This window comes from Ambystoma mexicanum, chromosome 4p (assembly GCF_040938575.1).
Source record: "Ambystoma mexicanum isolate Mex_15411 chromosome 4p, UKY_AmexF1_1, whole genome shotgun sequence".
Classification (NCBI taxonomy): Eukaryota; Metazoa; Chordata; class Amphibia; order Caudata; family Ambystomatidae; genus Ambystoma; species Ambystoma mexicanum.
Genome location: NC_090927.1, coordinates 1,051,826,039 through 1,051,851,664, shown reverse-complemented (window position 1 = coordinate 1,051,851,664; position 25,626 = coordinate 1,051,826,039). Strand labels below are relative to the sequence as shown.

Here is a 25,626-nt window from a genome sequence, read left to right as displayed (position 1 = left end):
CAAAGACTGTTGGACTATACAAAGCTGAAATACTCGCAGCAAAAAAGACATGCAATGAAAGGATTGCTAGAGTAGGCAGCACCCAAAAGAAATGTTGAACATCAACTAGATGATAAACCCAGCCATGTGCAACACACCGATACCTACACTATGCAAGGACATTGTTGAACATTTTAAGAACAAAATCACCAACATTCAACAAATCCTACAAAGCAAGTAAAAAATCCTACAGAACCACCAACCAGACAACCTCCAACCCCCAGATTTCATGGCCAATAGTCAAGGGACAGTTAGTTTGCATCCTGCAGGGTCCCAATGGACCCAGTCTTGGCGCCTATGGCACCAAGCTCATTACAAAGTGTGCTCTGCACACAGAATGCTGAAAGCACATGCAGCAAGGCCGGGCGGGTACCTACCAATGCATGGAAGGCACGTGCAGAAGATGGGAGTGGCAAGGTGGGGCCACAAGGCGGGGCCAAAGGGAGTGGCTGGGGCCAGGCTATATAAGCAGGCCCCACCCGCATGCTGGCGCTTTGTGTTAGTCTGCTGGAGCAACGTAACGCTTACCGCCGTTGCAAAGATAATTACCTGATCCAGCACGAGTTTCTTCTGTCTCTGGAACCCTCGAGCATTTTACCTTGTAATCGGCCACGCCATCGCTGGAAGCACTGCTATCAGCTTCCACTCTGCAGCCGCCGTGCACATCTTACCTTCAGGTCGGCCACACCATCACTGGAAATCCTGTTACCTGCTTCCAACTCTCTGCGCTTCTTACCAGAGTCAGCCACGCTGTTGCTTGAAGTACTGCTATTCGCATCCAACTCTGCAGCGACCGAACGCTTCTTACCTGCCTCTTAAGAGTCCTCCGCGGGTGCCGCCTAGCATCCTTACCTATTCCGAACTCCCATTAACACGGGGCAATCTTCCTGCGCAGCATCCGCACGGCTCCTCTCGTCCCAGCAGCCGGCAAGAGTTTGGAAACCGCTCCAAACGCCACCCAGCTGCACCTGCAAGGATAAAGGGAAACGCAAGGTTAGCAATTGCATAGACTTTCACAGCAGCACTACTCACGAACTCAGCGCAGCCTCTGGAAAAGGCCGCTTAACACTTGTGGGTCCTCCGGAATAGACTTCATCACTATGCTCTCGTGGGCCCTCTTCATACCTAGGGAGAGAGGACAATAAAAGGTTACGGACAATCATTGGGGGGGAAAATTATCACAAAAGATGTGGACAATCCTAGTTATAAACGCCTACCTTCAAGACAGAATGGTCTCAGCCGGTCTGGACCTCCACGTTAAGGACCAGTGACGCAACTAGGCCCATCCACAGCACCCCTGCTGAAAGAAAGCAGGACGGAGAGGTCACCCTTACATCAAAACAGGTGAGCTTGCATGGGCAAACTCTCGCTCACTACATTCTGGCACGAAAGGGTCGAGGGGGGGGGGGGGGGAATCACGACACCACCATGCCATTCTCACTGCCTCATTTTCTCTCAGGAGCAGTGCCAGGATTGTGGTTCTTCCATTCTGCAGCGGCTGGGGAAGAGGGTCAGTCGGAGGGAGCCAAGTGCAGGGAGGGCGCCAACTGTGCCCCAACGACCCTGCAGAGACCAGGTGAGCGTAACACCATCTCAACAGATAAATTCAACAGCCTGGTGAACAAAAAGCAACCGAATGGGTTCCCCAGCAGATCCTGCTCACTGGACGTATACAAAACCATTCTCTCCCAGAGAACACCGGCAGAAAAACATCTCACTAGCAACAGGAACAGCACTACAAGCTTTCAGTTTACATCAAACTATTCCTTAAAGATGCATCGGGAAACGTGGAAGACCTTACCAGCTACTGACTAATTTTAAATATCCCATTCCCAACAAAGCAACTAGAAAGCTAGGTCTATGAACAAATCTTGGAATTCGTTGAAAACCGTCTGCTAGATCTAGCACAAGTAGGCTCCAGACCCATGAAAGGATTGGAAACTGCTCTATCCATCTGGAATGATCTAAAAACCAACAGATTCTACTCAAACTCAACACTGCTATATCAGCAGCCTTTGTCGCGGTCAAGCATGGCACTCCTCAAAAAACAAGATATTGGGATCAGCAAATCTATCTAAAATCATTCCGGACAAACTTGGCTGGCGCCATTCAAATAAACACCTCAAAACGTGAAGTCCCACAGGGCTCGTCGCTGTCACTGTTTCTCTTTAACATCTACGTGACACCCCTAATCAACCTCATCAAAAGGCATGGCCTCACCTGCTTCAGCTACGCAGGCGCCCAAATCCTCTATAAAATCAACGCCAGTGAAGAGGAAAACCCAACACTAAATGACTTTCTCGATGAACTAAGCCAATGGATGAAATAAACCAATGGATGAGCAGCAACAGCCTTAAACTGAAGCCAGACAAAACTGATATCATGATTGCAACAACCTGGCAAAGAACCAGCACTTTCCATGGCCAACCAAGCTGGGAAACCTGTGACCATCACAGGTGGTCAACAATCCTGGAATTCTAATGGACAACAAAATGACCCTAGAACCACAAGTCAATGCAATGGTTGATGGTTCTTCCTGCACAGGACCAAAAAGATATTTCCCTCCCCACACCCTTGCCTTAATCTATCTCAACATAGTCTTCCTGGAAAAAAACGATTACCTGTTGAGAAAGCTATAATGAATACAGAACACAGCAGCAAGACTAGTCTTTAGACTCACCAGAAGAGAACACATCACACCGGCACAAAAAACGCTGCATTGGCCGCCAGTCAAACAAAGTCTTCAAACTCTTTGCATAACCGTGATCCACAGCTAAGGAGCAAAATTCATCCAGGAAAAATTCACCATCTACAAACAAGTAAGAACACAAAGATCCATCTGCCTGGAACAAACAATATTCAAAACAATTTGGCGAGATCAGCCTTCTCTTGCATAGCAGTGACACTCTGGAACTCTCACATAGGAAATACGAACAGAGGATCGCCTCAATTTCAGTAAGCTGTTAAAAAATAACTTAACACTCTAGACGGCAGAAAACCTCTAGACGACAATCCACCACAAAGCAAGAGAAATCCACGAGAATGAAACTGACATTGGCCTCTGCCTTGCCGCCTGCACATTTGGTGGGCAGGCAATGTATTGAACTTAAGGAGGGAGGCCAGTGTATTGGATTTGTATGTGTGAGGATAGCCAATGTGACTTTGGATGTGTTTGATCAATGTGTTGGGCTTGGATAGAAGTCGAGGGTGTGTTGAGATGTAATTCAGGGTAGCCAAGGTACTAAATTCATGTGTCTCCAATAGCCAATGCATTGGATTTGAATGAGCGTGGGGGGTGGCCCATGCATAGAACTTAAAAGAACACGATACAACTGTCCTCGACCCCACTAACTCTAAAATATTCAACTCTAAAATATTCTGCATGCTCACCCTAAAACCCAGAACATACCTCAATTTCAATAAAACACAAGACCATCACAAGCTACACATTACACAACACCAAACAAACCACGCACAACCACCAACAGATATATCTCAAACGGCATTAGCCAATTTGTTTAAAAATGTTTGTTCGCATTCAACATTTGCTCGTTTTTCACATGTGATTTGACCTTTGCAGCAATTTGCCTGCATAATTTCCAAAATACCCAACAGGGAGAGCAGAGGTTGTGGGGGTGTCCCCACTCCCAATGTTCAGTATTTTGGGGGTGACCCTGGCTTCCTTAACATTGGTGGCGGGGGACAAAAACTTTTAAAATGTGGGCCTGAGCAGTTATACTGTGGTCAGTTTGCTGCGATTAAAAGATCAAACTAATCGAGCATACACGGCTGTTTTTCCAGACAGAACCTACCAACAGCACATCAAAGCGCATGTGCTTTTTCCCCCCACTAACAAACCCCCTCTGACACACCTCACACCCAGCCCTCCTGTTTTACATGCGCCAGGGTGCCAAGAGACAATGTAAGTGGCAGCAGTGTGTGGTACAAGATCAAGAAACATAGTCCCAAGAAGTACTTGGGTGGCTGAACATCTGCTTCAAGGCTGTGAGACCAGTCCAGAAGTAAAATCCATGCTACATCTGGTACCCATTACCCCAACGCCAGAGCTGAAAATGGCTAAAGCTGTCGCACACTACCAGCATATTTAACCTCAACCCAGATTAAGAGTTTCAACTTCACATGCCCGACAAATGGGTGAGTCACTCTATGCATTGTGTGCTAGTGCGAAGGGGCTCCCAACTCTGGTCCAAAAAACAAGGGGAAAAAGCAATCCACAAAACTCAAAATGAGTGCATCACATGCAGGAAAAACACAAAAAAATGTATTGGTACATGGCGGCCGGGAAGAGGAACAATCCAACTTCGACTTGCCACTTGCTGGCCCAAGATTTTATAACGGCAATATTAACATTAACCTATGTTTATAGAAGCGTAGCAAAAATATCCTAGCAAGGTGATTGGCTGGTCTTCACCAGCTACCTAAAATCTCTATACATTGTTGAAAAATGGACAGTTTCCATCTCGTTACAAAAACATCACCACCCACCTCAGTCCCCCCCCACACCCCCAGCCCCAAACACCATTGATCAGGCCAAAAAATGCACCAATCCCATTTCAGGAAAACAGTTTGGTAAAGGGCTTCATTTCAATTGGGTCATATTACCTCAGACAATTGGGGCTGCAACGTCCCACCGAAATGGGCAATAAAGCAACATGGCGCACCCCACCTCTCTTCACTGTTCCCAGTCTGCTTCTGCTCACCTTGTAGCTGCTTAATTTACTTGTTACCAGCCCTGGTACACTGCCTTCTAGCACTCTTCATGCAATGAATGACCTTCAAAAAAACGGTTCCACTGCTGATCAGTTTCTGACCTTCATTTCTACTAATTTTCTCATATTCAGTATATTTTATTGTGGCTGCCTGAGAATACTTGCCACAGCCTTCACAAACATGGGCCTCATTACGAGCCTGGCGGTAAGGAGTTAACGGCACCGGTAAGGATGCCGGTGCCGTTAACCCCTTACCGCCGCATTCTGAGGTCACTTAGTGGTCCCACTAAGGCCGGCTGGTTTTACCAGCCGCCCTTAGCGGGAGCCGTTAAGTGATCAGGGAGCTAATAACGGGCCTGCTATTTACGATCCCGTTATTAGCTCCTTCCCCATTGAGCTCCATAGGGGGCTCGAATGAGAATGGGGAATGGTTTTTGGAATTGGGACTTGGGTCCTCCAAGGTTGGAATGACCCGGTAAGTACCCATTCTGGGATCCTGGACACGACTTTGGAGACAGCCATGGTGCGCTGCCGCCAGTTGTAATGAGGCCCTATGTACTCCTTCCAAATCTGAGGCAGTACTTGTTCCCTGGGACCAGGCGTTCATCCCATGAGAAACACTTCCCTTGCACTAAAGAGCTGGCAATTACCTCACCCCCTCCCCACCTGCCCTTGGACTCTCATCCTGTTTTCAGGGTGAGACAATATTCAGTCAAATGCTTCAGTTAACTACTATGGCCTAATACATATTACAATAGCAGCTTGGTGCCTCTACTCGAACCCTACTCTGGAAAAATGTCGGAGCTCTTGCTCCTAATCCTTAACATCCCTACAAACACGAGACCTAACCATACAGTGTAGAAGAAATGCACATGCCATCATGTGTAAAAACATGAGCTGTGCTTCTGTGCAAGTGTAAAAACGTGTGTTGTATGTGTTATGTGCAGCTTTTGTCCCGCTGCCATGCAACTCTGGGGAAAATGTGGTGTTATGCACTGGACTAAGGGCAGGTGTGACGCCCAATATGCTGTGTACTCTATAGAGTATGATGTGTGGGAATGTGGTGCCGTATACCAGGTTTTTGCTGTAATCTTGTGTAAGCGAGGGGTGAGAAATATAGTGCCATGCAGTTTGCTGTGGGGCAATGTGCTACATAAAATATAATCTGCCTCCATGGAGTGCAGTGCATGCAAGCAATACGATGATATGAGCCACAGTGCTGGCAAAAGCAGAATTTCTTAATGCAATCACTACCTGTTGTATGAACTAAAAAGCAAAAACTAATATTCCACTGTGCTATATTATCGCTTTTCAGTTTCAACCTACTCATAAGCCTCGCTACTGTGTTTGTGGCACATGGTCATGTCACTGCCTTGGGCCCTGTTAGAAAATCGCCCTCAGGCAGTACCTCCGCTCCCGCGGGGTGGAGGGGGTGGGTGAGGAAGGCTGTGCACCTGAACACTCCACTTTTTTAACCAGAACAGTTTTGTTATTGTATAATAATTTAATAAAATGAAGAACATTCAAGTCAATACCCCATCGCTAAAGTTGCTCCCAAGTATGGGTCGAGATTCAGTCAAATGCGTAGGTGTAATCAATATAGCAGGTAGTTTCCTTCCCAAATGAGTGACATCCATCATCACATATTGGAGGGCCCAGATGTTGAGGTATTAAAATCACTTCTGTAGCACGTTTAAGATTTTATAACAAGCCGTGCTGTTTTAACCATTGATTGAGCTTGCGCAATAAAATGTTGCAGCTTGAATTCAGCATTGTAAGGAGTCTGTATTTCGCTGGGTCGAGTACATAACTTTAACACTACCGGGATTAAAATGGATTCACTCCAGCTAGCCAGTGTAGTCCCATTTAGGTATTCCAGCAAACACCTGGGTCAATAACTGGGCCCAGTAATGATAGTTGCTCTTAATCGCCACATTTGTGAGGCTATCGGGTCCAGGAACCCAACACGCCTTGTTTACCAATCGCCAGTAAATTTCATCAAACCCCTCTACAGTATGCAAGCCATGGAAAATCGGCGATTCAGTCATCTGTTGGTGCCAAAAAGGGTGTCACTGATGTTTAAAACAGACCTCTTCCGCTAGGATTAAGTTCAGTTGGAGAGTCTCCCACGGTACCAACATTTTGTGCTGTTATTTGACTTCAGCAGTTAAAATAGAAAACTCCAAGTGGCATTTTTCCCTTGATATTGATTTCGGAGCCAGTTTTTATATTTTGTTCAGAGAGAAATGATCGAATTCTTTCATCTAAGGAAGAAAAGTGTGATCTCTGCATTTCTCTCCGAATGTTTTTTCTGTTGACTATATATACATCTTAGAGACCCAACTTCTGATCTGTCTGCGTTACTGGAAAAGCCCCCTGGTGTATTAAGGATCAAGTAGGCTCGACCATGGCACTTATATCCCAACAATGCTGCATTAATACGGCCATAGGACAATTGTAAACCGTCTGGATTGCATTAAATCTTTTGACGTTGCTTGCTGACTAAGTTGGTCTACTACCCTCTGGGTTTACCGAAACCTTAAGTCTTGCAGAGCTTCTTTTGTATATACTGCAAGGACCAAGTTAGTGTAGCATGGTCACTAAGCATGGTAAAATCAACGGATATAGGACTTAACAATTTCCAAGACAATGGGCTAACAAAAAAAATGTCTAATCTTGAGCAGACCTCCGTTTGTCCAAGTGTAAGGATCTCCTTTACTTCCACTATCAAATCATGCCATTTATTTGAAGTTCAACCCAACGGATGCCACGTAAGGCAGGAAAGTCCTCACCTTCTACCCTCATACTTCTACAATCCACCACTTGAGTTACTTTCTGCTGCATACAAACCACCAACCTGATCTGTAAGCCTATGGTCATTAAAGTCACCCAGAACAATGTTTTGTCATGTATATTAGGCAGACAATTCGAGAGACAAACCTCCACCTGCGTTTGTATTACTGTTGTCTGATTCACTACCAGGCAGGGCATAAAGGTTTATAATCAAACACCTATTTTAGAGGGAGGCAGTCCTTCCTCTATGCCCAGTACGTATGGGGGAAGATTTCCCATAGGTGAATTTACTCGGTTAAGATTAACCTTGGCGCCAAAACATAAACCAGCCACTGATCTACCACTCTCTTGTAGTACGGCTGGCTGAAGTATATTGCCATCAATTAAAAATTTGCCATGGTAAATGTCTCCTATAAAATAATTTTCCAAAATTAGCCATAACCCTGCAGCGTTACACAAAATGAACGGTATTCAAGGGTATTCCTTGTGAATATTTTACATGGCCACAAGGTCACAGGTTGCTTGGATGTACATGGCCATGATTTAGCAAAGACTCCATATTCTGTGAGTACTTAGGCTGTATAATCTCTGTAGGAGGTTTAATCACTTGATGTTTACTACAGACTATTATGTTAAAGCCCATGTTCAGAGTAGATGAAAAATGGCACATACCAGTTATACCACAGTAGAAGTGAATTCCACCAAATCCCAGTTTTGGGCGCTGTCCACTTCCAGTAGCTCAATATGGTCAATGGCCAAACTATTAATGGATTTAAGGGATTGACTTTAACTTGGCATGTGTAGGTGGTAGTTCCACAAATGTAACCCACTTTCCCTGCTGTAGCTCATGCAAAGGACTTTAAAGGGGCAGAGATGTATTCCAAAAGGGCAGTAGGTTCTCGTGTTGAACTACAGCCGAGGAAGAGATCATGCCACTGCCAACAACTGTGTTAAAGGATAAATATCAATTGTTGGCAGTGTTATAATATTAGCTGCTTCTTTGTTACTGTGTCTCCGTTCCTAAAGTGTACCCATTTATCTAAGGTGCCCTGAGTGGAAGTCCTCTGCTTATTCATAAGTGGTAGCTAGCTACACGGAGAGAACAGGATACAGGTAAGTACAGGCTACCCCACCCTTAGACACACTATGGTACAGGTAGCGCTCAGCAGTGGGACAAATTTCTGTCCTACAACATCAGGTTATGATATAGCTCTGATAAAAAAAAATGTATTCATGATTCAACAGAACACCAAAATGACACGTGTCAAATACTAACAGCATTGCAAGTAAGTTCCTGAACTGCAAAAAATGGTGAAGCTTCGCAGTGTGCAAGTCGTCGCACTCTAACATAACACTTAAGGGGCACAGCCTGCCGACTTGCTCGGCAGCGAGCTGAACCAACAGTGTGATTAGAGTCTCTGCCCCAGCTCAAAAACAGTGGCGCTCCGGGACCATATGAAGGATGACACCTCCAACCTCCGCCCCCTTTTTTGACTATCATGATACCCATTGTGGTGTTGAATGACTTCATAGGATTTGTGCAACCCCTCTCTTCAGTCACCTCGCTGCCTCAGACTGGCGCCTCAGAGTCCAGATTGAACTCCCTACGGCGCATAGACCTGCAGCGAAAAATCATTAAACTGCTGGATCTACGCTCCTCTCAGTTGAATTTGGGTATGTTGCAGATGGGCTCTGAGAACAGTCAATTTATGTTGCAACTTCAGAAGGTGAATGGTAATGACACAGGGACGCCCATGACTTCAATTCAATCTGCAGTTCCGTGAGGATGGCAAGATGGAACTCTGATTGCCAGATGGTTTACAGATAACTTTCCAGATCAGTGCCTTCTATGCCCTCTGGCAGGCAGACATTACTACGGTGGGAGCGGTTTTCTTGGTAGTTCAACTTTGCTCCCAGGTGCTATCTCCTTAGTGGTGGCATACAACTCCTGGACCATGTCACGTTTATGTCCTTGACCGCACTGATCCGTTGCTCGTTGTCTAGTTCTCTACGCCTGCACATTTAAGCAGCTGTTAATGTCTTTTAGCTCCTTCACTACATCCTGCGCGGCCAGGTTAGTTACCCGAGACTGCTGATTCAGCGTCTTCATTTCTACAAGTATGACTTGGAATTGGGCCGTCGTATCCAGGTTTCCTTTGTGATGTCTTGTGCGCCAGTGGACCGCATGCCATCCCATCGCCCTTCAGGGATGGTATTGCATCTGGGAGGCTGGGGCATTGACATGACCCATTGCCCACTTTGCAGATAGTGGGCAATGCCCCGACTCCAGTGGCCCCACTTGCACTGGGTGTTTTCCGATGTTGCGCCGGCTGGACCACTGTGCTCTCCTGGTATGCTTCCCTCTGGGTTCCAGTGCCCCCGACTCCCTCCTCCTGGCGATGGCACATTCCCTGGGATAGCCGTGCCATGCTGGAGCCACTCTGTGATCAGGTGCCCCAATCACACCTGCAGCTGATCCAATTTCCCTGCCACCTGCCCACTGTCCGACCAGCTAAGCTCAGGCCTTGGGCTGCCCACTCACCTGCAGGCCCGATCAGTATAGCAAACACTAGCATGTAGGGCATGGGCTCCAACTGTCCCAGTGTTCATTTTCCAGCTAAACCCGAGGCCTGCCACGTGATTGAATGTCCAAGTGGTAGGCCAGAGATACCACTCACCTATTGAATGTTTTGAACACGCTAGATCCAGTTGAAGAGAACTGGATACTGTTCACAATTGACGTACAATCTTTGTACACATCAATCCCGCATGAAGGAGGACTGGAAGCTCTAGAATGGCTGTTACTTCAACAAGAATTTTTCCCATCCAATAAAACTTTTGCTATTCAACTTGCCAAGATGATTCTTTACAACAATTACTTTAGATTTCAAGGTCAATATTATTTACAGACATCAGGAACTTCAATGGGGGCAGCCATGGCCCCGGCATATGCAAATACTTTTATGTTTTATTTTGAAACTCGGCATGTTCTAGAAAATCCAAGATGGTCAGACAAACTGATAATGTGGTGACGTTATATTGATGACGTTTTTGCAATATGGAGAGGCACAACAGAAGAATTAGCAAGTTTCATTGTATACCTGAATTCATGTAACAGCCGTATTAAATTTACCCTTGAAATTGGAACACCGGCAGTACATTTCCTAGATACAAAGATCTACCCAGAAAATGGGAAATTGCAAACCACGGTTTACAGGAAACCCACTGATGTGAATAAGTTTATTCTTCACGAGTCATCACCCTCAACACCTGAAAAACAATTTACCTCTAAGCCAATTGCAAAGAATCAAACGGATTGTCTCAAATGAAAATACATATGCGGAAGCAGAGAGAGAATTGATTCTACGATTTGAAGAGAGGATTCCCAGAAAAAATTCTAACCGAAGCTAAAGAGAAGTGCCAATTGAAAAACAGATCAGAACTTCTGATTCAAAAAACTAAACAAGACAAGGATAATCTTCCACTGATCTACCTGTCACAATACTCCACAAAAAGTACACAAATTAAAAGGATATTGCACAAAAATTGGAAATTTACTAGATTGGACCCACAACTCTGTACTTTGTTCCCAAAACCGCTGCTAATGGCCTACACAAGAGGAAGAAATTCACGGGACTCATTGGTAAAGGCAGAGAACAAGTACAACGCAACAACGGTTATTGTTGAAACCGAAAAAGGAACATTTCCATGTTTAAACTGTAGCCAGTGTAACAATGTCCAAAAAGGTCCAATAATCAGACATCCATACACAGGTCAGAAGATCAACTTACAAAACTTTTCCACCTGCGGGAACAAATGTGTAATATATGGTCTAATTTGCCCATGTGGCAAATATTGCCTTGGCCAGATGCTGAGATGGGTGAAAGACCGCATCTCGGAACATAAGTCCAACATAAGAACAGGAAATTTGAAGTCACCTTTTACAAGACATTTTAGAGATCACAAACCTACAATTTCACAACTCAAATTTGTTCTTGAAATCCTTACACGACCAGCCAGAGGAGGGAACCTACAACAAATCCTATCCCGTAGAGAAATGTTCTGGGTACACAAATTGGATGCCTTAGAACCTAGAGGCATGAACGAAGAGTATTCTGACTGTATTCTTATGAAAAACAATGTAATAATGAGATGACTAGCACGCATTGCTGTGGAAACGTTGATTGACATTCCCTTGAATTCTCCCTTGTTATCAATATTTGTTTTATACCTGCCTTTACATTCATTTTCATATTGTTGTAGAAGTAATAATCAAGGTGAAATGATGCAGAATAATGGAAAGACAGCTTATTAAACTACACATTGGTGAAACAAGACGAACAATGTGTTGAGATACCATTCATTATAAAAGACTACAATTCCCAGAATTCCACATCAGATGGAATACCTCTATATACACTATTGGATACCTCTTGACTACAAATAAACTCGTGCTTGCAGACATATCCACTCGTTGAGCATTACTATTCCCAACATGTAGATGTTTTTAACCACACGAGTTTGGTGTGGGACAAAGTGAGAGATTGAAATGTCTTTGTAGGTCCGTGGGCACTACAACTCCCAGAAGTCTAGGACATTACGTAACGGAGGTCATATGTCACATGACAGTAAATCACACGTCACATGACTTTAAATGATCATAGATAGTGAGTGTTACCCGCGAGAAATCTGTAGGACAAATCTTTTGAGGCAAGGAAATTACTGACATAGGTAAGAATGCGGATGGGCCAGCATCTAAAAATGAGTAATATGTAGTTGATTATTCAAAACACTTACACTCGTTATTATTCCTGTAGATTTCTCGAGAACCAACAGGAACTGACTTCTGTGCTGGAATTGTTAACATCGCTATTACCCGATACTACAGCAACACACAGGTAACACACTGACTTTTGAATCTAAATTTGTAGAATTGGAAAAGCGTCTTTATAGCCTGTCACATTATTATACCTTATATAGAATGTAAGCTGACTAGGCATTACGGTGGATAAACACGTTCGAACACGGTGCATTACAGAATCTGGAAACGCACTCAGGTAGGAATAAGAATACTTATCCTTCTCCTTCTAACACCATAGTGACGATTTGATCTAACCATTATCCAAAACACATCGCTATTTTCAGAACATATGAGAACTGTTTCATAAGATGACGTTTCCATCATTCCACATCGAAATGGACAATTGAAGTCCTAAAGAAAAGAAAAACACTTTTGTGTTTGGAAGAGAAATTATTTGTTGAAATTTATATTTATTTAGAGGATTGCTGAATTATCATTATTAGGAAATACTGTGTTTAATTAAATAGTTATTGCTCCTGAAGAAGAGGCATACTCTCAACGCGTAGAGCTCCATATAAAGAATGTTTTGTATTTGATGTAACCATGAGTGAGCTGAACTCTTGGGTTTTTTTTTTCTTTTTTTTTTTTTTTGAAAATAAGCACTAAAAATATTGTGTGGATAAAATAATAATTTTTGTATAATACTGTCTATTGATGCTTGCTTTCTAATTAAGAATTACAAAACGATTTACGAATTTAGCTGTTCCAAAAAACATACTAGTGAAAATGTGACATTTATTTAAATTTTGGTTGGATCTGGTTTCCAATATCAAGAGGTGTGCAGGGGACGGGAGTTCCTATTTGTTAATAGGAATTCCATGTTTTTTCATTGAATGTCCAAGCGGTAGGCCAGTGCCAGCTCTCCTGGGCCCCTGCTCCCACAGGGCTTGCTGGGTGTTCTGGAATGAGCCCCTGGGCCTCAGAAGCTGCAGACTAAATGCAGGTCTCTCCGCGGTGGCCATTCAACTGCAGTCAGTGGGCCTCATTACGATTACAGGGTATGGGGTTAACGGCACCGGTAAGTATGTCGGTGCCATTGACTCCCTACTGCCGCATTCCAAGGTCCCTTAGCGCGAGCCGCTAAGGGACCATGGAGCTAAAACGGGCCTGCTGTTTGCGGGCCGTTATTAGCTCCTTCCCCATTCCCATTCAGCCCTATGTGGGCTCGAATGGGCAATGGTTTTCAGGGGACTTACAGCATCATTCCAACCTTGGAGGACCCGGTAAGTCCCCATTCCGACTACCCGTACACAACTTTGTTATCATGGCTGCCTCCAAATTCATAATGAGGCCCAGTGTCTTGTTCCTGGAACCACGGGTATCTACACTGATTATCGTGTTGGTGGGAGAGGCTGTCGAGCATGGCACTGTTATGGCAAGCCTGCAGTACCCCACAGACGGCAGCAAGTCTATGCAGGGGCATCCCGGTGTCCCACATCTAGGACTCTGCAGCCTTCACAGTGAGTGTTTGCGGGCTGCAGGGGTGGGGCGCCACTGATGTCACAGGTCCAGCATTCCCGCTGCAGCGTCCTCCTTCAGTGCTGGTGGACCACCATCCACACCTGCATTTCTTACAGCAGTCGCCACAGCCTGTCGGCACTGCCCCTGGGGACCCTGCAGTATTCCGCTCCTGCATACAGTGAGTGCCATACCTCCCAACCTTTTCTTTTCCCAAGGCGGGTGAAATCGGAAGATTTATCTTTTGGCAGGTGTAGCCCATTGAAAAGAATGGGCAGGTTAAGGACTTGACGGGTGAATGAACGGATTCCATGGCAGGTGACACCCGCCAAAAGCGTGTGAGTGGAGAGCTATGGAGTGCAGCGCTGCCGCCCAAGCCCCGCAGCCAGGGCCTCACAGCTGCAGTGGGTACGGCGACTGTTCTGACATCGGATCCCCAAGGAGTTTTCAGCACGCCCAGTGGTGTGCCGGCATGCCAGGAGTCTAAATGTACACTGCCACACACCTGTCCTGCAAATGCCACATGAGCTGGGCAATATTTTACATGACCGGCTGTCGCTGCAGAGCTTCACAGGGAGTCCGCCATCTTGCCCGGGCTCTGAGTGCACCCTTCCCCCTTTGTAGATTTTAAACACATTCAAGAATTCGTTGTTAATGGAAGGTCAAACCCCACTTCATGCCGAGTTGGCAGGCATAATAAAGATCTAAAGAAAGTCCCCCTGACATAGCCGTAGGAGTTACCGCTGTAGTAAGAAAGCCTGTTATCTTAGTCTGCACTTCATGTGATGCTTCGGCCTTATCCCTTTCCACTTCTTTGCAACAGTACTCTGTTCTGGGGAGGGCAAGGTAAATCAAGACTACGCGCCCTTTTATTGGTGAGTTTAGATTTACTCCGTAGGGCATATGTCCACATTTTGGTCGCATTCATAGATCAAATATCCCAAAAGACCATAGAATCGAATGGATCACTTAATGAGATGTACCTATGGGTAGGGATTGACTAGCGAGTTTTGATTTTCTAGAAATGAGTCATTTGATGCCAACTTGCATGTTATTCTATGAGTGCAGGAAGCAAAAGGAGGCTTGTTTAACTGGCTGTACGTTTCCCATAATACCTCTGTCTTTAAAGCGGACCCTTCCATTTTTACTTTGAGTAGTCGGACATAGACTGTGACCTGTTTTATGGTTACAAGTGCTACCATAGCATGTTGAGAGCCTGTAATTGAATGTCTTAATTTCTTTTGTTACACTAGTTGAGAAGTAATTGTCACTAGTGTGCTTATTTGAGTCTAGTTTTTGCCTGACTCACTACTTTCCCTTCTAAACAGGCTTTATATGATGTCTGGGGATCACATTTATTTGGACCAGATCAAAGGATTTCTGGCGAGGAAGAGGCTAGTAAATAACTGGCTTCTGAAAGAAGAGAATGCCTGGGTGAGGTCCCTGTTACCGGAAGATCTCCTACTCCTCTTGGAATTCGACACTAAACTCTGTGAAGGTAAAATAATCCTCTTTCCATTGCAATGCAACAGTGTTCTGATTTTAAGTTTGCATGTATTGAAATGAACGACCGTGTTCATGTTTAAACTGGAGGAATCTTCCAGTAGTTAAATAAGCGTATTGTTTTGCTTAGTGTGTGATCAGCCATACAGTGAAGGCAAGCTTCAAATATAGTAGCCCCTGGTACAATTTATTTTTCTACTTAGAATGGGCACATTAAATGCTAATTTTATTTGAATGCTTTGCTGTTAGAATTTACTAAGGGATTAGTCGAGCTCCTTTAAACTCCATATAATTGCTTTAGTAGCTATGGTCCTTGACATGATTGTGCATATCTCTTTTGGAGACATGAGGCCTAATACATGCTAAGGGTCATTTTTAATTCTCGAGTCCATTCTTGAGGATTCAATACTCTTATGGCAAGTCCCTGATTTTGATGGAGCCAGAGCCCTGTGAACGCAGCTGAGCCACTGCTGTTGTGCTTCCTATCTACGTTCTTGCCTGCCTGCATGAATGTCGTAAGTGTTTGGAGGCAAAATGCTGTGTGGGTCCTCTTCCGCTGAGTGGTCTACGTGTTGCAGTTGGAGAGAGGCTGACTGAGTTTGCCGGTGGATGTTCCCTTTCTATCTTGTCTAAATGCTAAGGCCTGACTCGTTACCTTCATCTAAGAGAATGAGGTTTCCTCTTGTACCCCTGGCTCATGGACGGCATTGAGGGAACCTACAGCTGCTTTACTGCCTGCAGCTTATGCTGTGGGGACAGCCTGGGTGACCTCACCTCCCACATCCTAGATAAGTACCCTCTCCTTCCATACTAGGCAGGTATACAGGTACCTTCTTGATGCTCATGTTGGGGTGAAAACTTCAACTTCTTGCCATGTTCCTATGTGCAGCTGTTGTCATGCTGTTTCTATGTTGGTACTCCCTGCCCAGTGCTGCTTGACGATCGTCACATCATAGGCTCCGGGTTCGTTGTTGTACCTGCCTTATTTACAGCTATTGAATGTTCAGGGAGCTGGGGAACAAGTTTTTCAATGAAGTAAAGTTGTAATGCTGGGGTTAGGGGTTCTGAGTGTTTTACTGTAAACCTCAGCCTCTCAATTTCAGTCTGGGTATGAACCAGAGCACCTATTGCCTTTCTTCGCTTTTAGTCTTTCTTTTATTTATTTATTTTTTTTGCATGTCTGCTTGAAGTCCTGTTGCTCTCTGCAGTGGTGAACAGAGAGCAGTGGAGCATGTTGGCTCTAGAGTCTGTGCCAGTATGTTGCCATTGGTAGCATCATGGAAGCGTAGTCACATGGGCGAAGAATTATATAGTGAACAGTGTGATTACCGGATGTGTTTTAAGACGGCTGCAAACACACATACATGGGTTTTACCAAGCCGAAGTCAGATTGCTGATTTAAAGCCCTGCTACCTGGACCACCACCCGTAGCTCCGCAACCAGGGCAGGTATCTACATCACTAGGGATGTCTGGGTCATTTTATTTTTTGGTTTGTAAAATAAACTTTACAACATCAGTTATTAAAACCATACTATAAAATCATTCAATATCAAAGATTCATATACAGATGCTACCAACAGTCAAAGAAAAAAAATCCCAACAATTAACACAACAAACCGCATAATAAACTGGTTCTCACAAAAAATAGTCCTCTTAAAATCAAGTGTCAGTTATATCCTGAAAAGTTTACATTTACGCTTCGTATACATCATACACCTTATGCAATCAAATCAACATCACTTTCTTTTCAGTAACAAATATTCCTCAATAATATATACAAATTTAGTTCAACTGAGCACAAGTTTTTGACTAGAACTCGACCTGCATCTTTCCCAAAGACTTTCTCTGCTCAACCAGGATGGAGTAAACATTTGTGCTCCAAGTACCAACACCCTCTGACCTTCGAACGCACAGTGTATGGTGAAATGTTTTAAGGTTTCAAGCACATTGGAAGGGGTACAAAATCGACATCGGCCAGTTGTAATGTTCACCAAAGAGCGATTCCAATAGTGCATTTTTTCATTAGTCACAAGTTGATTCAATTTAAATCGCATGTAGGCTTTTCTTGCTTTATTGCATCGGAAGATCTCTAACACACCCGCTCACCCCATTTTCTCCTAAATTTTACATATTCGTAATACATCTTGCTATTGCCTATTTTCTCTGACAGTATGCACCAGTAATAACGCTGGAATTTTGTTTTACAAGCAGGAAGACCCACAACGAAGTCTTCCTTGGAAATCAAAGAGGCCTTTAGAATAGCATTCATTGTTTATTAAATTTTGAAATGAAGGGAGGGCGCCCCTCCTTGATCATAACAAGATCTTCATAAAGCGACGCTTTAGGTGGAACAAGCATTTTTACATAACTATTAAGCAGACGCCAATGCCATTTAGCAGACAAGGGTAATAACCCCAATTCGTGACATACAAGGATATTGGGAATTGAGGGGGCCAATCCAATACCTGTTTACATGCTCTTCCTTGAATGAAATCCAGAAATTCCTCCATCTCATGTGCATATGTTGAGGGCGTATAATACAATTGGTTCCACTTTTAAAAAATAGAACTGTATGCTGGGTTAACAATGAAAACTTACCACACAAATGAAAACTTTCCATAGATATTGTAAGTGTCCTTAATTGTTCACTAAGGACCTACTTCCATAGAGCCATCGACTAGCTGCTCGCGAGCTGTTAGCCCAGATACCGCAATGAGAGGGTCTGAGGTCTAGAAGCACCATTAAGACACCAGGTAAATTTGGAAGTTTTCCTCTTACCATCTGCAAACGAAATAATGAAGCACTTTGCTGGATTTACTTGTAGATTATTCTTAACAGCATAACTATAGAATAAAATAAGTTTGGTCTGAACACCAAAAGGGGCGCAATCTAAGAATAGTAAATCTGCAAATCCTATACAGTTTAACATTAGCCCACCCAATTTAACTCAGTATTTGATTGAATCCGCCAAGCCTACGTCTAGGTCTGCTAAATAAAGATTAAACAGAACTGCGGCCAGGTTGCACTTGGGTATCAAATCGGTGATGGCCCCATCCTTGGACAACCTTATTCTGTAGTTGGTATTCTGATGCAACAAGGCAATAATGGCGACAAACTGGGGTGGAAAACCCTGCAATAGCATCTTCTCCCAGAGCACGGCTCTAATCACTGTATCAAAGGCTGCTGTGAGATCCAAAGCTGCCATGTAGATGGGACCGGTTTAAGAATGTTTTGTATATTTGTCCAAATGTGCCATTATGGTAGCAGTTTAGGGAACACCGTACATTTTTACGAAACCCGGCTTGAAATCGCGGCAACAGATTAAATTGGATGATGTGGGACTGAATCGACTCCAATAATAAATGGTAAAAAACTTGCTGAGGCATCCATCAAAGCAATGGGCCTAAAGTTGTTCGGGTCATAGATCCTGCCTTTTTTATAGATTGGTATGATAATCGCCGAACACCAGGAAGGAGGAATAACCCTTAACAAATGAATAGTATCAAATTTTGTCTTTAGAATCCCACATAGCCGGCTCTTCGAGGCACGGAGGAATGCCATCAGACCCTGGGGCCCTGGAGCTCTTAGTCTTTGCGATAGCCGCACTAATATCAATTGACCATGAACAGGTTCTCAATATTAGACGCTCAAAATTCCTAGGACTCATATCTGCGAACCGCGTGGGTATGGCATATTTAGATTTTATGTAATCAACCTAGGTATCAGCAACTATTGCAGCTTCCCTTAAGGGTTCGTCTACCCCTGTAATTGTTCTAAGAGTAGCCCACACTTGTCTGTAGTTTTTCAGTAATGAGTGTATAATGCTTTGGTTATCAGCAATCGTTAGTTTGTGCTTTAATATCTTCATCCTATTTTGATATGACAGAGTAATGTGTTTATACCAAATTTAGGTATTCCAGTCATTCCTTTTACTGATGTTGCGTAAATGTCATTTATCCTTTCACAGTTCACATTATAAATATGCTGATGCATCAAGACCCCTTTGTGTTTTGTACATACGCCATCTCATGGACATGTACCTGGATTCTCCAACAATTTTGGAGTTCCGCAACTATACACTCCAGACCTTGACTAGGTTAAAAAACAAACGAGCGATCCTCTCTGATCTTACACATCATCCTCTGACATGATTTGCGATCCCATTTCACAGATCTAGTTGAGCGATCTAATTTATTAAGGTCAACTGGTACAGATGTATAGTGACAAATGATCATATCAGCGAATGCAGCCACTTTATGACTCATGGAAATCTGTGAATGTCCCCAGTATACAGTGTCACCATTGAGCCATCAGGCCTTGCTATCTGAAGGATGGTCTGGGCTGCGTTGCTTACCTTAATTGCGCACCAGCAGCAAATCCGCCTCATTTAAGCTTATATACTACCACTGCTTGGCCTGTAATGGAGACATTTCGGCCCTGCATGTAGCGATCGGGTCAAGCAGATGCAGACATGTTGCAGTGTCATATAGAAAGCCCTCATGTTTTTCCCCAGGGCCAGCATGAACTCCCCCAGCTGAGCCTCCAACTTTTTTCCATTTTACCTACTGTCTCTCTATGCCCTAAGCCTGTCGGGTCCCCTCATCACAGCTTTGAACGTGTCCCATAACCCCTCCTGGCTGATCTCCGGGTGTCGTTATCAGCAAAGTATAGGTTCCCTTTTCCCCCTATGGTGGCTGACCATGCTGTCCTCCAGCGAGACTCCAGTTAACCTCCACCCCCACAGGCCCAACCATGATGGTCATGGGGATATGATCCGACAGAGAAATCAACCCCAGCTCAATCTCCCCCATGTTCCCCATCAACTCAGCCGTTACGCACAAATTATCTATCCTAGATGGTGGCTGGTGGACATAGGAAAAGTATGTGTATCCTCTTCCCCACCCACCTCTTGATCCACCACACAGCAGAGGGCCAAGTTTTCAAAACGCTCCACTACAAGCAGGCGGGACCCGGCACACACTGCTGCACCCCTGAGCTCCTGTCTACGTGGAGGGGGGCGGGGGGGTCCATGCTAAGTTAGTCCCCAGTGAGTATAATCTCCCCACCGCAAATTGCACCAATTTGGCCATCACCTCCCTTGGGAACCAATCTTGTCCCACATTGGGCGCATAAACTGTCACCCGTGTAAATTGTCGCTCTATATGCGCCTACAGGAATGGGTAGCTGCCCTTCGTATCGGCTAGGGTAGGTGCAAATTGGATTGTAACCAACTCTTTGAAGGCTATCCACACCCTGGCTGTCTTTTCCAGGGTATTTACCTGGTACACCTTGGTGAACTCAACTGGATTTTAGCTTTAGCTACCTTCTTTATATGGGTTTCTTGAAGCAAAATGTTTTTTTTTTTGCCTGCATTTCCACTTTCCTGCACTTAATCGGAGTTCAGCCCCCTTACATTATGCAACAATACAATGAACATGCCCTGTGATTCCCCTCCCCTTTCTAAAGCTTTCCTCTCCCCATGTCTTCCCTCAATCCTTTGTTTTCCGGCTGCTGACTCCCCCTCCTAAACCCCCCCCCCCCTCATACCCTCAACATCAGACGCAACACCTCCACATCACCTCCACATCCCCCCTCCCACTGCTCTATAGTGTCGCTGAGCATTTTTATGCCGATCAGGAGGTTTCTTCCTTGGCCAATGCAGACTGCCCTTTCAATTGTACCGCTCTCCCCTTGAGCCGTCCTGTTACCCTAGAGTTGCATATGGATATTCATTCCTTTAGTCAGACTGTTTGAATAGTACCCAAGGTGTTTTTTGTTGTAAGCACATGATATTTAAAGAATATTTATTCAGCAACAATGGTCAAACTACTAGATGCATGGTGAAGTAACTCATCAAACTGGCCCACATTGTCCAAAAAAGTGGCCCATTTTGACTGGCCTCCACTAGTATTTTGCATTTTTGGTACAGGCATTACCTTATAGACGAGTCCAAGCCTGGCAGCTCATCCATAATGGGCGAGAGGGCATCCACTCAGTGGCCCCCTCACCTGCAGAAGGTATGGTTATGTTCATTTATTTTTATTTAAATGTGTATACTTGGCTCATGAGTGAGTGTATGGTGATGGGTGCTTGTGTGAATGTTTGTTTTGGTCCGTTGAGCTGCTTTTGGCGAGTGGGGGGGCAGAGGGGGAAGGAGGGTTGTACAACAAGGGCATTTTAAAAATGCCTTTGTTGCACAAATCCCCTAGCCACCTGCCAAAATCGGCTTGTTCTGAGGCGCTGTGGAGCCCAGGGGACAGGGATGGTATTTCTTTTAACTGGATATCTATCTTAGAAGTCCAGTCAAAAATACCATGCTTCCACCTTGGCCCCCCAGCGGCAACTGCAAACTGTTTGGCTTTTATCCTTGAAGTATGTGTAAAATGTAACATTATTTTTAAAAACCTATTTTTGTTTTCACATATTAATGTGCATTTTAGCAGAACCTCCCTCAAAGCCCCCCCACTCCTCAGAAGACCTGATCCATGTTCCATTAGTTCTCGAGAGTCTGAGCTGTATATGTCTGTTATTTTGATATTGTGTGGGCACCATTGTTCCATATAGTCTGACTGGAAGTATTCCAAGACCCCCTTTATGAAGGATTCGTTCAAGCCTTGTAAGCAGTGTGTAATCTGTTCCATGGTCATTTGTGACCAGACCTTCGGCAGCCGTGTGTATACCAGAGGTGGGTCTTGCTTTTTCCAGTTTTGGGCAATTGTTGCCCACGCTGCGATGATCAGGCCCATAAAGCTCCTCCGCTGTGCTTTATTAAAGCTTTTGGTCTGTTGATCTTTCATTCCGCATCGCCACACTTTCTCCCCCAGCTGGTCCACCTCTGGAAACATCTTTTTCATTTCCGTTTTCACTTCTGACCAGAATCCTCGACAGTCCCACCAAATGTGCTTCCACATACCAGGTTCTAAGCACCCCCCCCCTCCAGCAGCAATCAACGTTATATAGTGCTGAGCCTCTCTGATGTGTAGTGCCATTGGGTAATTATTTTTAACCACATTTCCACGGTTTGCACTGCTGAGTTTTGGGATACCAACCCACAGTTCCACCCATTGCTGTTTTAGAATCTCTTCCCCACGCGTTTTCCCATCTTCTCATGTATGCCCATTTAATTTCTTTACCTTGTGTGTTGATAAAGTTATAGTGAGAGGAGACTAGTTTCTTGGCTCCAGAGTTGGTTATTGGGTACTTTTCAAATGGGGTTAAATCCCTTGTGGCCGCTTGAATGACCTCTGGTGTTGCTAGCCAATGTCTGAGCTGCTCATATTTATACCTGTCAGGTTCCACATATTTTTACATTCATTAAATGGTCTTATTTCTTTGTTTTGGAACATTTCCCCAATTTTTTTTGCACCCTGCGGCTTCCCATTTCTCAAAGGCCCCACGATCTAGTCCCGGTGGGAATTAAGGGTTCCGACAGATGGGCATGAAAGGGGCCAACAGTGTGGTCATGATACCCTTCCATGTTTGTTCGTCCCAGGCATCCAGTGTGGTTTTCATGACTTTGCTGATGCAGAGGTTTGGGTGTCTGTTGCTTATGCTTGCATAGAAGGTCCAACAAGGGAGTTCTGGCGTCCGCCCTATCTTGGGTTACCCAAATCGTTTGTTGATCTTCCCCCAGCCATTCCTTTAGAAAATATCAAGCAGCGCAATTATGGGTGCTAAAGTTTGGAAGTGACATCCCCCCCCCCCCCCTCACTCTGAGTGCCGTGAGGATAGCTCTTGCGACCATTGGGGGTTTCCTGTTCCAGATATAGAACAAGACTACTTTTGACAGTACCTTAAAGAATGAATTTGGGACTGTTGTAGGGAGGGCGTGGAAGTAGTACAACAACTGGGGGAGTATGTTCATTTTCACAGATTGAATTCTACCCCACCATGAGACCCTTAGCGGACACCATCATTCCAGATCCCTTTTCACTTGACAAAGGAGCTGGGGATAATTACCCTTATATAGCATATCCACCTTGTGTCTGAGTATTATAACCAGATGCATGATACCCTCCCCAGCAATTTTTAGACCTAACGATCCAGCCTCCCTTTCCAGTGCCCCTCTCCCCTGCTAAGTGCAGTATCTGATTATTTTTTTTTCTGTTTATTTGTAGGCCAGAGATTTCCCCAAAAGCCTCCAGTTCTTTTAAGGTTTGCGGTAGGGTCCTCCCGGGGTCTTCTAGGGCCAACAGCATATCTTCTGCATAGGCTATTATTTTGTGCTGTCTGCCAGCCATCTTGATTCCCCCTTACCTGGGTAGATTCCCCGATTCTAATTGGTGGCTCCAGGAAGATGGCATATAGAAGGTGGGGACAGCAGGCATCCCGGTTTGGTTCCCCTGGTTATATTTACCCTGTCCGTGACTTCACCGTTTATCGCTATTCTTGACGGGGAGTTGTAGTTGGCTTTGACCATGTTTATGTAGTGATCTCCAAATCTCATGTGCTTTAATGTTTTAAAAAGTATGGACCACTCAACCCGGTTGAATGCCTTTTCGGCGTCTAGTGATAGCAGGATTGCTGGCGTGTGTAATGCCAATTTTTTTCTACCAGATAAATTAGGCTTAAATTGTCATGAGTTTGCATCTGGCGGCCAGGATTTTGGTGTTTATCTTAGGGAGGGGTCTTTACCTGATTTATGGAACACCAGAACTTTTGCCTCATTCATGGATGGGGTTACGTTTCTGCTTTCCTTAAAGGTGTTTAATAGTCTTGTTATAACTGGGGTGAGAATGTCCACATTTGTTTGTAGAAGGTGGCCGTAAAGCCATCTCGGCCTGGTGCTTTATTTGGGAGTCCTGCAATTGCCCTCTTAACTTATCCGGGTTTCCAGTGCCTGTTTGTCTTCCTCAGATATTTTTGGAATGGGGAGAGATTGTAGGAACCGGTCTTGGTCGCCCTCATCCGGGCACTCCGCGTATAACTTTTGATAGAATGCCTTAAAGGCCTCCCCTATTTCTTTGGTGCGTGTTATTGTCTCTCCTTGTGCATTTTTGATGTTTAGTATGGTCATTGACTTTTGCTTTGCGCAGAGTTGTCTTGCTAGCTATGTATCTGCCTTATTGGCTTTGATATAGTATCTTTGCTTGAGGTATAGGAGGGATTTCTCTGCCTTTCTATTGCGCATGTCTCAACGCCTTCTGGAGACTTCTTGTGGGGCGAGTCATTAGTCCCTCTCGAATGTCCGTTAGTTTCTTTTCAAGTTCTTTACCAGCCTTGCCTCTGCTTGTCCTTGGTGGCTTTCAGAGCTATCATATGTCCCCTGATCACCGCCTTGAAAGCCTCCCATGGTGTTCCCAATGGGACATCCCCTCTATCGTTTTCTTCAAAATATTCTATGATTTTGTCCCTTATTGCTTCTCCCATCACCAGGTCTACGAGAAGATCTTGTGGTAACCTCCCGCCAGAGGCCTCCCCCTTCCCTTGGGTCTGAACATCCAACCAAAGTGGGGCATGGTCCAACAATGCTATAGGGCCTGTTTGTATTCCTTGAATTTTGCCCATCAGTCCCACTGACGCCCAGAAATCAATTCTTGACATTGTGTTGTGCATGTGCAAGGAGTATGTAAGCCACTATCTTGACCCTTCTGTTCCCTCCATGCATCGCACAGCGCCATCTGATCCATCTTTTGCTTGAGCTGCTTGGACGGAGCACCCTGGCTTTGGGGTCCCCCCGCACTCCTGTCCAATCGTGGGTCCCAGGCCATATTCAAATCCCCGCCCTCACTACTACCTCTTCTTTCGTGAGCCCCTCGAGTTTCCCCATCGTGTCCCGCAGAAAGCCATCTTGCCCCGAATTGGGTGCATATATCGCTGCCAGGGTGAGCCAGAGACCGCTAAGCATAACGTTTGCAAAAGCAAACCTCCCTTCCTTCCCGGTCTGTCTGAGTGTTAGTCCATTCCCCCTTTTATTGCTATCAGTACCCCTGCTCTTTGTTTCCATAGCATTTGATTGCGCCATGATATTGTAACCTCTGAGACATACCTTCCTTTTATCATGGCCTCTTATTTGTTTCTTGAAGCAGCAAAATTTCCGACTTCTCCCTCCTGAGCATAGTCTCTACCTTTTTCCTCTTCACAGGAGAGTTCAGGCCCCTTACAACATATGATAAAATTCTGAGCTTCCCCATCTTGTCTAACCCAGATTGACTGCCATAAAATCCCAAGTGCTGTGATCCCAACTATCTTCCGTAGTACTGATTCCCCGCCACCCCCCCAAAACTACTAACATTGAACCA

At 44.8% G+C, this 25,626-nt stretch overlaps 1 protein-coding gene across 1 annotated transcript in view; it reads left to right on the top strand.

Moving 5' to 3' along the window:
* LOC138453614 (uncharacterized) overlaps positions 1 to 25,626 on the top strand; it is a 308,890-nt gene that overhangs the window by 265,084 nt on the left and 18,180 nt on the right. Inside the window, exon 7 of the mRNA XM_069606623.1 lies at positions 15,210 to 15,379. Coding sequence (XP_069462724.1) covers positions 15,210 to 15,379 — 170 coding nt within the window. The remainder of the gene's footprint in view (positions 1 to 15,209; positions 15,380 to 25,626) is intronic.